This window comes from Gekko japonicus, unplaced genomic scaffold (assembly GCF_001447785.1).
Source record: "Gekko japonicus isolate JY-2015 unplaced genomic scaffold, Gekko_japonicus_V1.1 scaffold2627, whole genome shotgun sequence".
In the NCBI taxonomy this organism is placed as follows: Eukaryota; Metazoa; Chordata; class Lepidosauria; order Squamata; family Gekkonidae; genus Gekko; species Gekko japonicus.
In genome coordinates, this window is record NW_015167135.1 from 38,800 (window position 1) to 52,348 (window position 13,549).

The 13,549-nt window shown below is 48.0% G+C and overlaps 1 protein-coding gene across 1 annotated transcript in view; it reads left to right on the top strand.

Moving 5' to 3' along the window:
- The first annotated feature begins 1,451 nt into the window (after window positions 1-1,451).
- Window positions 1,452-13,549, top strand: part of LOC107111997 (opsin-5-like) — a 32,170-nt gene continuing 20,072 nt past the window's right edge. Inside the window, exons 1-4 of the mRNA XM_015413052.1 lie at window positions 1,452-1,581; window positions 7,119-7,238; window positions 11,527-11,697; window positions 13,281-13,396. Of these exons, the coding sequence (XP_015268538.1) occupies window positions 1,452-1,581; window positions 7,119-7,238; window positions 11,527-11,697; window positions 13,281-13,396 (537 nt within the window). The remainder of the gene's footprint in view (window positions 1,582-7,118; window positions 7,239-11,526; window positions 11,698-13,280; window positions 13,397-13,549) is intronic.

Sequence of the window (13,549 nt, forward strand, 5' to 3'; positions counted from 1 at the left end):
TACCAGTAGAGCCCTGCCTACTGCTGGAAGAGGCTCCTTCAGCCCCTTTCTCCTCAGTCCCTTCACTCATCTTATCCAGCCTTCTATGCAGGGGTCATTCCGTAGAAAAAAGAGGCGCAGGAGCTCATTAGCATAACTCATTTGCATATGCCACACCCCCTGACATCACCGGAAGTGTGTCGGAAGGCAACACCCACCGCTCAGGCTCCACTGGACTGTTTTGGATTGCTAGCTATTGGGGGGAGGGGGGGACACGCACATCTGCCCTCACAGAGGAGGGAGAGCTTGTACTTGAATAAACCTTGGCTTTAAAGGTGCCCCTGGACTGTTTTGGGTTGCTGGGGGGGGGAGGCTCTGCAACTTACCTGGCTGCTTCTTGCTCCTTGTGGCCAGGGGCTGCTGGGAGCAGGGGGCAGGGCTTGTTGCATGTGCCCACCCCCTGGGCTCTTTACTGCCGGAGTTCCACTCCTGTGTGTTCCTGCAGGAAATGACCCCTGCTTCTATGAGACATCCTTTGTATCCTAACCCAGCCAGTTGGCCGTAGTGGTTAAGACTGGCAGACCCTAATCTGGAGAACTGGATTTGATTCCCCACTCCTCCTCCACATGAAGCATGCTGGGTGACCTTGGGTCAGTCCCAGTTCTCTCAGAGCTATTCTCTCAAGACCAGTTCTCTCAGAGCTCTCTCAGCCCCACCTACCTCACAGGGTATCTGTTGTGGGGAGAGGAAGGGAAGGAGATTGTAAACCGCTCTGAGAATCCGAGTGAAGGGTGGGATATACATCCTCTTCTTCTTCTTCTTCTTCTTCTTCTTCTTCTTCTTCTTCTTCTTCTTCTTCTTCTTCTTCTTCTTCTTCTTCTTCTTCTTCTTCTTCTGCTTCTTCTTCTTCTTCTTCTTCTTCTTCTAGAATCATAGAGTTGGAAGGAGCCATACGGACCATCAAGTCCAACCCCCTGCCCAATGCAGGACCGGCCTAAAGCATCTCTGACAAATCTTCTTCTTATTATTATTGATGATGATGATGAGGAGGAACCAAACACCCCTTTTGCCTACCCACAGGAACCAACAGTCGGGGGCAGATAGGGCCCTGGGCAGAACCATTTTGAGCTGGTGTAAACTGAATGCAAACCCATGTAAATGAAGTGCATAAAACAGGAACAGGAAGGGTTACTCTACCCCAGATTCTGTAGAAATCAATAAGGTCTTCCGATTTGGAACGCGGTGGCAGGTATGATTCATCAGGAGGGAAGCGGGGGACCTCCTGCTTTCTACTTTTATATTTGTAAATAAACGGAAGGTGGCTGAAACACCATAAATCTCCAGCGCTGTCTCATCTAAGGGAGATCAAACCCAGGCCCTCTAGCCTCCGCAAACTCCCTGGGCTCGGAGAAGGGGCCGATTGCATAACAGTATTATTGTCCTTTTCAGTCACTGACTTCTACGTGATCGGCATGGAGTCGCATCCAAACACTTCCTCCCAAGAGGACTCTCTGCTTCACGACCATCAGGACGAAGACCCTTTCAAATCAAAACTCTCGAAAGAAGCGGACATAGTCGCCGGGTTTTATTTATTGGTAGTCGGTAAGATTCACGGATTCTTCCAAGGAACGTAGAGTATGGTTCTATTTCTGTTAGGTTATTTTACACAGGAGAATGGTACATCCAGCGGAAATGATGCAACGCGGAAAATATGACGTGGCTGGCTGATAATAGCCTAGTGGCCATTGGTTTTTTTAAGATAGTTATTATTAATTTTTTTTGTTGCTGTCGAGTCACAGCAAAAATACTCCCAGTCAGTATAGTGCTGCCCCCGGGGTATTTGAATGTGGCCTCCAAGGGTTTTCAAGGCAAGAGACGTTCACAGGCGGTTTGCCATTTCCTGGCTCTGCGGAGCAACCTTAGACTTCCCTGGTGGTCTCCCATCCAAGAACTCACCAGGGCCGACCCTGCTTAGCTTCTGAGATCTGACAAGGTCAGGCTAACCTAGGCTATCTGGGAAAGAAATGGGGATTTTCTTTCTTTTTTAATTGCCAAGGAGGGGAAAAAAATCCCAAGTAGGTAGTATCCTAATTTTGCCAGTTTTCAGGAAACTACATTTTATGTTCCTATCAATGTTCCCTCTAAGCTGTCGAGTCTTATGAGCAAAAACTCTACTTTGTGAGCTACTGGCATTAAAGTTGTGAGCAAGCGATTCAGCTACTGCATAAATTAGTTTGCTCTGGAGCCATCCCTTCCTGAGCTAAGACAAAAAATGTGTGAGCTGGAGGCTAAAAAACTGTGAGCTAGCTCAGACTAACTCATCTTAGAGGGAACACTGGTTCCTATATGAATATAAGGTTGGATCTTGTGGTTCTAGCCAATGCTCCCTCTAAGCTGTGGAGTCTTGTGAGGAAAAATTCTGCTTTGTGAGTGACTGGCATTAAAGTTCTTCTTCTTCTTCTTCTTCTTCTTCTTCTTCTTCTTCTTCTTCTTCTTCTTCTTCTTCTTCTTCTTCTTCTTCTTCTTCTTCTTCTTCTTCTTCCCGCTTTAAATGCATCTGCTATTAACAGGGCCATAGCATTGCTAAGATTTTCTTTAAAGTATTGTTGTACGCCAGTGGCAAGAGTCTCAGATATTTCTTTATCCAAGTAATATTAATTAGTTTGATTCCCACTCTGGTCCCAATCCGTCTTGTTCCTTGGTATCTAGCAAACATGAAATCAGTGCACGATCGGACCATAATTAAATCCAGTTCCAGCTTGCAGAATATTATGTAACAGAGAAGTCAAGGGGAGAAAATAATCAATACAAGAAAAACTGCTATGAATGTGAAAATAATAAGTGTAATCCTTTTTCTTGTGGGTATAGATTTCTCCATTCGTCAGACAGATTGCGCTGACTCATAAATTTTGGGGAATGGTGTATTTCTGGGATGTCCTTGTTTTTAAAAGAGGTGGTGGATCAATCACGTTTAGCATCTAAGGCTACGTTAAAATCACTTATTGGAACCACCATCTTCTTTAAAGCTCTCAAATATCATAGGGTGTTAGGTAAGAATTCCCTTTGGTGAATATTAGGAGCATGTAACCTCCCTGTCAGTATGGTGCTGCCCCCGGGGTGTTTGAATGTGGTTTTGAACTGCACTTTCCCCTCCCAGCTGAGAAAATGTGGAGCGAATGCTAGATGCAGAATCCTCCAACTGTTTTCCTGTCTGCCATGTCATGGAATTTCGTTCCACAAAGGAAAATAGCATTTAGGAGGTGCATTTGAAAAGCCCACATCCTAAAATATGCTTGCCATCAGTTTTGGTTGCTGCATTTGAATATTCACACATTATTTATCCCATTTAATCTATTGGAAGTTTCCCCTTTTTAGGGCAGATGTTTGATTCCCCACTCCTCCACTTGCACCTGCTGGATGACCTTGGGCAAGCCATAGTGCTGTCAGAGGTGTTCTTGAAAATGAGCAGTTTCTGTCAGAGCTCTCTCAGCCCCACCTACCTCACAGGGTGTCTGTTGTGGGGAGCGGAAGGGAAAGGAGTTTGTAAGCCGCTCTGAGACTCCGAGTGAAGGGCGGGGTATAAATCTAATCATCTCCACCTCCACCTCCTCCACCACCACCACCTCCTCCTCCTCCTTCTAGGTGAGGGACTTGCAGCACCTTTCCTCAGCAGAGTGACACCCTTCTAACCCCCTTGACTTCCCTGAAGGGTAGCTAGATTCAAGTCCAGTAGCCAGGATTTTGTGGCTTGTGGGGCAAAAGTTTTTTTGGTGGGGCTGGGGGGCTAATGTGGAGGATTGAGGCAGGCGTCCCTGAATAGGCACCCCGAGTGTACCTGAGGGAACAAAGACCATGGAGGCGAGCCGGCGGGAGTGCGGTCTGTCATCGTCACCCTCCCTCCTTCCCTCACTCATGTTGGTGACTCCCTAACAGGGAGTTGGAGTTGGGGGGAGGCATCCTCAGCTTGAGGAAGTCAGTGTGAAATTGGATTTCTTTTGTGTATCCCCCCTTCCCCCCCCCACAAGGACATTTTACAGCCTCCTCCCAGTTGCTTCTGCCTGTTTACGCAAGAAGGAAACACCGCTGAGGGACTTTGGCCAGTGGGACTGCATAGGGATTTCAGTTTTACAGCATTTGCATGAGGGCTTTTTTTGTAGCAGGAGCTTCTTTGCATATTAGGCCACACACCCCTAATGTAGCCAATCCTCCAAGAGCTTACAGAGCTCTTCTTACAGGAGTTACTGTAAGCTCTTGGAGGATTGGCTACATTAGGGGTGTGTCGCTTAATATGTAAATGCGTACCTGCTACAAAAAGAACCCTCATCATTGGTAAAGGTAAAGGTTCCCTTGCTCGAAAGCCAGTCGAGTCCGACTCTAGGGTTGCGGTGCTCATCTCTGTTTCAAAGCCGAAGAGCCAGCGCTGTCTGAAGACGTTTCCGTGGTCATGTGGCCGGCATGACTAAACACCAAGGCGCACGGAACGCTGTTACCTTCCCACCGAAGTGGTACCTATTTATCTACTTGCAATTTCTTGCTTTCGAACTGCTAGGTTGGCAGGAGCTGGAGCCAGAGACGGGAGCTCACTCGGTCATGCGGCAACCAGGGTCTCGAACTGCTGAACTACCGACCTTCCACAGCCTGCAGTTCAGCGTCTTAACCACTTGAGCCACCGCAGCTCCTCTCTAAGGTGTTACTGGACTTTAACTTAGCTGTTCTACTGTAGACTAACACAGCTACTCATTGAAACTATTATCATTAAGGGTCTTACTCCCCTTAGGCGCTGATGGCATTGTGACCCGGTCATTTACTTGCTAGCCCAAGCTGTTCCAGCCCTCCATCCAATCTCCCTTCAAATGTTGGTTCAGAGCCAGCTGGTCTTCCCCAGTCTCAGTAGGGTGGAAGAACAGCCAGTAGTATAAAAGAATATAATCTGCATCTGGGTCTGACATGGAACATTCGAGAGGTGTGCGAAGAGCAGTTCCATTTAAAGCATCGATTCATCCCAGTTTCTTCGCTCGCCTCGGATTGTAATGACATGACAGTTCATCATAAGGCAAAAGATGTAAAGCGTAGAGAGGGATGATTATAGACAACTAAGGGCAAAAGACCCTGATGCTGGGAAAGATTGAAGGTCAAAGAAGACGGGGAGGGCAAAGGATGAGATGGCTAGACAGTGTCATCGATGCAACGAACATGAAATTGAGCCAACTTCAGAGGACGGTGGAAGACTGAAAGGCCTGGCGGGATCTGGTCCATGGGGTCGCGAAGAGTTGGACTTGACTGTGCGACTGAACAACAACAACAAAAAAGGGCAAAATGCCCCGACCTGAACGGCCCGGGCTAGCCCAATTGTATCAGATCTTGGAAGCAAAGCAGGGTCAGCCTTGGTTAGTACTTGGATGGGAGACCACCAAGGAAGTCCAGAGTTTCAAAGGCAAACCACCTCTGTCCATCTCTCGCCCTGTGCCGGATGGCCCAGGCTAGCTGTATCTCATCAGATCTCGGAAACTAAGCAAAGTCATTCCTGATTAGTATTTGGATGGAAACCACCAAGGAAGTCCAAGGTTGCTACTAGGGATGGACACAAACCAGCTCACGAACTAAAGTTCGTGACAGAGTTTTGGGAGGTTTATGCTACACGAAGTCAAGTTCATGGCAGGTCAACTGGCATGAACTTTCCACAAACTCTCAAGCTGTTCGTAGAGGTTCCTGCCAATTCACGAGTGGATACATTTCCAGAAAGACTGTCTCCGCTCAATCTAAATATGCATAGAACTTCAAAGCGACAACTTTGAGGGCATGTAGAGAAGTGCCCAGGGGAGGTCCCCTGCAATTTTGATGACTCTGGCTTGCACAGAATCCGTTCTGTACGCTCCTGAACCCGAGCCTGTCAAAATGACACTGGGGGGCCATTCTATCACCTCATGAACCTCATGAACCAAGCCGGTTCGTGAGGTGGCTAAAAGTTCATGCCAGTCAGTGGTTTGCAAATGAGGCACACCATGAACCACGAACCAAACCACATTCTCCCAGTTCGTGCCCAGTGTTCCCTCTAAGCTGAGTTAGTGTGAGCTAGCCCACAGTTTTTTAGCCTCTGGCTCACACATTTTTGTCTCCGCTCAGGAAGGGATGGCTCCAGAGCAAACTAGTTTACGCAGTAGCCAAATCGCTCGCTCACAACTTGAATGCCAGCAGCTCACAAAGTAGAACTTTTGATCACAAGACTCTACAGCTTAGAGGGAGTATTGTTCGTGCCCATCCCGAGTTGCTACACAGAAGCAGGCAATGGCAAACGGCCTCTGTTCATCCCTTGCCTTGAAAACTCTACAGGGTCACCATAATTCAGCTGCAACTTGACGGCACTTTCCTCCACCACAAGGGCAAAATAATGCAAAGAAAAAAATGTAGCTGATCTTTTAAAATTAGGATACTGGAGGGTGGGACTTTCCCCCCTTGAATGTGCCTCTGTCTGTACCAGCTCAAGCAGGAACATACAATGATAAAGTAATCAAACCCAGTTTGGTGTAGTAGCGGCGGACTCTAACCTGGAAAACCGAGTTTGTTCCCCACTTCTCCATATGAAAACAGCTGGGTGACCTTGGTTCAGTCACAAGTTCTTTGAGAGCTGTTCTCTGAAGAAGAGTTCTCTCAGAGCTCTCTCGGCCCCACCTGCCTCACAAGGTGTCTGTTGTGGGGAGGGGAAGGAAAGGAGATTGTAAGCTGCTCTGAGACTCCTTCGGGTAGTGAAGGGTGGATATAAATCCGATCTCCTCCTCCTCCTTCTCAAGAGGACTGTCTTTTAAAGATAATATTTCTAAGGAGTTGAATGGAGTGAAGGTGACATGGTATAGCCCGATCTCATCATATCTTGGAAGCTAAGCAGAGCTGATACTTGGAAGGGAGACCACCAAGGACGCCTCTGCAGAGGAAGGCCATGGCGAACCAAGCTCTGCTTCTTACCTGCCTTGAAAGCCCCTTGCTGGGGTTGCCGTCAGTGGCGATTTGAGGGCACTTTACACACACCCAAGGAGTTCAGTGCATGGAATGGAAGCAGACGTCATCTTAGTTCTAGGGAATATCTAGGGCAGTTTTCTTCTCAATACTCTATGGCTATGGGCTTCATCCTCCTTTTCCTACAGGGATCCTATCCACCTTCGGCAATGGATATGTCATTTATATGTCTGCCCAACGGAAAAAGAAGCTGAGGCCTGCTGAGATCGTGACTGTCAATCTAGCCGTGTGTGACCTGGGAATCTCAGGTAATCTAATGTCAGGCGTGTGGAGAACGAACCCGTATGTTCGTGGCCAGCTTGTCCATCGGGCACACCTAGGCAACGACCTAGGGTCCCAGAAGTGGAGGGTGGGCACCAAAACTAGCTGTATCACTGCCCTCCCTGCCTGTGGCATCGGGGTCTGCAGCTATGAGTGGCAACTCTTGGCAGAGCCCCCACCCCAGTAAGTGGCCCATGCCAAGTCTGCGCCGTCTCTCTCCTCCTTTTGGGGGCTGGGGGGGTGCTGGATATGGGGACATCTTGGGAGGCAGGTCCCCTTTCCAGAGCTCTTTATTTTTTTGCCTCCTGGTCTGCCCCTGTTGGGAGGTGTGGCAAGCGACAGGTCTGACCCCAGTGAGGGTGGCGTGAATGGGGGGATGCTAATAATTTTTAAACGACGTTAGGGTATTAATTAAACATTCTGCCTTTGTTTTGTTTTCATTTTGGTCTTTGTGTGGGTTGATTTAGACGAACGCTTGAAAATTATTGTTTTTAAAATAATCAATACAAAAATTACCAGTAGCAGAATTTTGATGCCCGCAACCTCAATGGTTATCCTGCAAAATTTGTTCACGTTATTGAAATCTACAGGGCATATCCTGCTAGAGATATTCTCACGCTAGGGCTCCCTGCTCAGTTATTGGAATCTACAGGGCATTAATAGAACTGCCAAGGCAGATTCAGTCTGGAGATGGTAGTGGACAGCGCGGCTTCTTCTTCTTCTTCTGGAACTCTTAAGGGAGAACTGAAGTTCCCCAAGAAAAAAAGCCCTGCTAGTGGATATTCTCACACTAGGGCTCCCTGCTCAGTTACTGAAATCTACAGGGCATTCATAGAACTGCCAAGGCAAATTCAGTCTGGAGATGGTAGTGGACAGCGCGGCTTCTTCTTCTTTCTTCTTCTTCTTTCTTCTTTCTTCTTTTTCTGGAACTCTTAAGGGGGAAATGAAGTTCCCCAAGGAAAAAAACCCTGCTAGTGGATATTCTCACGCTAGGGCTCCCTGCTGAGTTTATGGTCTGACTTAATGGAAAAGAAGCATCACAATTTCTTCAGAAAAAGGAATATGTTTAAGCCTCTGTGCAGGAGAGAGAGAGAGAGAGAGAACAACAGTACAAATGTAAAACAATCAAAAGTTTAACTTGATTTACTGAAATTGGATCTCACACAAAACACAACACTTGTTAGTCAACCAGCTGTCACGAACATGCAAATTTGGAGCACCCTGGTTCAAACATAACGGGAGCAGTAAATGCCTGCAAGTAATCTATCTCCGAACAGCTGTTAACAGCTGTTCGAGTCCCACTGAGGCCAGAGTGAGCTCCCGGCTCTCGTCCTAGCTCCCGCCCACCCAGTGGCTCGAAAGCCCTTAAAGTGGCGATTAGACAAATGGGTACCCACTCCTTAGGTGTGGGGGGGCATCCTACCTCCAATAATGGAGGGCAGCGGCGAACAACGAGCGAGCCGGCAGAAAAAGAACATGGCGACAGATCGGCGGCAAAAATGGCAGGCAACTCGTGGAGGCGTGGTCCGGGCGGCGTGGAGGCGTGGTGACGTAAGCATGGTTGGAGCCTGCGGGACAGAGACCAGGGCGACTCATCACGCAGCCGTGCGCCACGGAGGGCCATCCCAGGGGACTGAGCCAAAGAGAACAGACCTCCACCGGAAAAAAGACACTACCGCTTGGTTCCAGCAAGACCCGCCTTAGAAAGAAAAAAGATTAAGCTTAGTTGGCACCCAGTTGTTTCAAAAAAGAGTAAGTAACTCCAGCAAGACCCACCTTAGAAAGAAAAAAGATTAAGTTTAGTTGGCACCCAGTTGTTTCAAAAAAGAGTAAGTAACTCCAGCAAGACCCACCTTAGAAAGAAAAAAGATTAAGTTTAGTTGGCACCCAGTTGTTTCAAAAAAGAGTAAGTAACTCCAGCAAGACCCACCTTAGAAAGAAAAAACTCTCTCTCTCTCTCTCTCCTGCACAGAGGCTTAAACATATTCCTTTTTCAGAAGAAATTGTGAGACTTCTTTTCCATTAAGTCAAACCATAAACTCAGCAGGGAGCCCTAGCGTGAGAATATCCACTAGCAGGGTTTTTTTCCTTGGGGAACTTCATTTCCCCCATAAGAGTTCCAGAAGAAGAAGAAGAGAAGAAGAAAAGAAGAAGAAGAAGAAGAAGAAGCAGCAGCCGCGCTGTCCACTACCATACCCAGATTGAATCTGCCTTGGCAGTTCTATGAATGCCCTGTAGATTCCAATAACTGAGCAGGGAGCCCTAGCGTGAGAATATCCACTAGCAGGGTTTTTTCCCTTGGGGAACTTCATTTCCCCCTTAAGAAGAGGAGGAGGAGGAGGAGAAGGAGAAGAAGAAGAAGAAGACAACTAAAGGTGCCTGGTAAGGCATACATCTCCCCTGAATATATGTGGCCCTAGTTAGATGATTAAATATATGTGTAAATCGCTCCGAGCCTTCGGGAAGGAGTGGTATAGAAATGTAATGAAATAAAATAAAATAAATAAGAGCAGAAGGAATTCTGAGGGAAGATAAAAAGAATTTGGTTCACAGGGACTCACCTCTTCTCTCTCCACCTTACTAAGTCCTCTGGAGTGGCCTGGCCTGGCCTAATTCACCATTCCACAGGGTTTTGCCCTCCCTATAGCCATGATTCACTGACAGCATTTGGTACCTCGTGGTATTCAGTGTTAGGAACACGAGATCAACATTGTCCGACTCTTTCTTGAAAGTGAGGCTTTGTTTTTGTCTATAGGGCCCACTGAAATCTTAGAACAGAAATGTGACTGTTCTAAAGCTGAATTTCGAAGGGCTGTAAAGCCTTCGTGGATTTTGTTTGCTTGAGGCACTTTTCCTGTCACCCATCTGAGATAAAGTACCTCGTTCTCTGTGATGGCGTTAGCAGTGATATGGAAAGAGATTTTGGTCCCTCTGCCGTCATTGTGGGTTCCTTGTTGTTTATTGAGATGGAGATGACGCGCTCAGACCGAACAGATTTTCCCACAGCATTCTGTTTTTATGTACTTTGCTTGAAGAAGAGTCGTTTCGGTATGTTACTTTTTAAAGACGATTTTGAAGGAAACACCACCTGAGGTAACTTTCCTGGCTCATCCTCCCCTTTTCACCAGTGGAGAAGCTGTTCCCTCTAAGCTTTGGAGTCTTGTGAGCAAAAATTCAACTTGGTGAGCTGCCGGCATTAAAGCTGTGAGCGAGCGATTTGGCTGCTGCATCAATTGGTTTGCTCTGGAGCCATCCCTTCCTGAGCTGAGACAAAAATGTGTGAGCCGGAGGCTAAAAAACTGTGAGCTAGCTCACACTAACTCAGCTTAGAGGGAACACTGGTCATGCAACCCGTTTACTGGCTGAGTTACTTACTCTTTCTTGAAACAACTGGGTGCCAACTAAGGTTACCAATCTCCAGTTAGGGTCTGGAGATCTCCCTGAATTACATTTGATCTCCAGGAAACAGAGATCACTTCCCCTGGAGAAAATGGCTGCTTTTGAGGGTGGACTCCATGGCATCATACCCGACTGATTTCCCTCCCCTCCCGAAACCCTGCCTTTCCCAGGATCCTGGCCCATAGCTACAGTGGCACTATGGGGGGCTCCACCCACTTCCTTAAAGGGCCAGCCCCACAAGATTTTTCCCCCCGAGAAGATGATTTTTTGAGAAGAATAGGGGGACTGCGCACCTTTAAATGCTTTTGAGAAGAAGCGGGGGATGGCGCGTACCCCTCTCCCTCCCCTCCTGCAAGATTTAAAAGGCCCTCCAGCTGATCGGCGGACCACGTGCTCCCCGCCGATCAGCTGAAGGGCCCTTTAAATCTTACGGGAGGGGAGGGAGAGGGGTGGCCTCTGGCAGTCGGGCTTGGGGGAAGGTCGGAGCTGACATAAAAAAACTGGCAGCCCCATCAGAAAATGTTTTGCCCCACAAGCCACAAAATCCTGCCAGGCCTGCCAGGCTCCACCTCCAAATCTCCAGGAATCCCCAACCCTGACTTGGCAACCCTAGTGCCAACTGGTATGCATCAACAGCAGGTCTGTGGGGGGGGGACACACTAAGTACTCTTACAGGGCACGAGGCAAACACTGCCACTAGCACTGCATTGTGTCGTACTGTTCAAATGGATAGAAAGGAACCTAACCAACAGGCTCAAACTGTTCGTGAACAGGGAACTCCATCCACCAAAAAACTGTTCCCCGCTTGTGACCGGTGAACAGAGCGTGAGCTGCACTGGCAGGTGTTGGTGTGTCCAACTCTGTTTTCCTTTGCAGTGGCAGGGAAGCCCTTCAGTATCATTGCCTTTTTCTCCCATCGCTGGATTTTTGGCTGGAGTGGCTGCCGTTGGTATGGATGGACTGGCTTCTTCTTCGGCATTGGGAGCCTCATTACCATGACAGCAGTCAGCCTGGACAGATATCTCAAAATCTGCCATTTGGCTTATGGTAAGTCACAAAACGTGGAGGAGTAATGCTATTCCTTCCTTCTCTCCTTGCCTCTCTCTCTGGAACCTCATGAGGAGCCTTTTCGTTGCCACCATGAACGAAGCTGGCCTTGGGAAAACCAGAAGTGACATCACAACAGGCCAATAGTCAGGATTTTGTGGCTTGTGGGGCAATTTTTTTTCCTGGGGGGGCTGAAGTCCTCAGTGCAGAAAGAAAAGTCATTTAGCCAATAGAAAGCTGTTACCAGGATATATCTCTAAATTGCAAGCTGTCAGCCACTTTAGATGATAGTTCTCAGCTGCTACAAGTTAATCACTTCTGCCAGCCTAAGCAACAATTCTGATAACAAGCCAGCAGGTGGGTAATGACTTCTATAGTCAGGAAAGCTAACACTTAGGCAGAAAAACTCTCTTAAAGGAGACTAGTTTCTTGGACACAGAGTTAGAAGGGATCCTAGAGGTCACCTACTCCAACCCTCTTGCTCAGTACAGGAATTAGTCAACTTGTGACTGCTTATCTATGAGCAACTCCTGCACAGCTAGGCCAGCATTTAAAGGATCTGACCATGTGGGCAAAACTCTACTGTGGGGTTCTTTCCCACAGAGCTGGAACACCAACAGAAGGGGGTGGCCGTTCTGTAAGAAGGGCCCACACCTTCAGGCCCTCTCCACATGTTTGCCTCATGTACGCAGTACGCCTTCTCCCAAAGATGCTCCTGGAAAAGGAGATCCCACTGGGGCGGGGCAATTTCTACTGGGCAGCAACCAGGGCAGAGGAGAGAGCTCAAGTCCCCTGTGGGTTTCATGAAAGATTTCCTTTTTCATTAAAGATGACTCAGTTATTCTATGGATTTAGGCAGATCATGAAAGGGAGGGCAGGAAGGGTTGCCTCAGTGCTTAGCTCTTGGGGCCGTTTCTTAGACGCCCAGGGAAATGCTGATTACCTCTTTGGGGTCAGGAAGCAATTTTTCTCCAGGCCAGTGTGGCCAGGGATCCTCTCAGAGCTGTTCTCTCGCGAGCACTTCTCTCAAGAGCTCTCTCAGCCCCACCTACCTCACAGGCAGTGTTCCCTCTAAGCTGAATTAGTGTGAGCTAGCTCACAGGTTTTTAGCCTCTGGCTCACACATTTTTGTCTTAGCTCAGGAAGGATGGCTCCAGAGCAGACTAATTTATACAGTAGCTTGGCTACTTTGCCTCACGGCTGTTTGGATTTTTTCCTCAGTTTTATTATTTTTCTCACTCTTCTTCGTTTGTTCTTTAAAAAAAACTGAAAAAAATTGTTTTTTATGTTGAGGGGGAAGTTGCCAGTTTTACCTCAGTTTAGCCTTTGGGCTCCCCGCCCCTTCTTTTTCCTTCTCCTGGTATTTTTTATGGAGAAGAAGTGGGGGGTTTTCAACCGCTGTAAGGGTTGTGGCAGCAAACTGGCTTCACCTGACCGCCACACCCTTTGTATTTTTTGTTTGGGGGAGTCTCATCGACCTGAGTCTTGCCGGCACTGTGCCAGGTTTTCTAACCAGACACAAAAAAACCGATCTGCACACCTTAAAGTGGCGCTCCTTGAGTCGGCGTTACATCCTCCCTCAGCGATGGAGTCCGAGAGACCATCAACATCGACTCCAGCATCGAGGCCTGCCTCTGACATCGGTCAACCAACATCAAAACCACCGGCATCGAAGGCACAATCCTCCGCTTCCACTCCGGTGAAGAAGAAGCCCAAGCCAAGTAAGGAGTACAAGTCCGCAAAAAAGGGCTCCTCTAAGTCCCTAAAGGTGGCAAAGAAGGGGAAGGTAGCGGTGCCTGCACTGGGTGATGCCCCCAAAGTGCCTCCCGCTTCAACAGCAGTATCGACATCA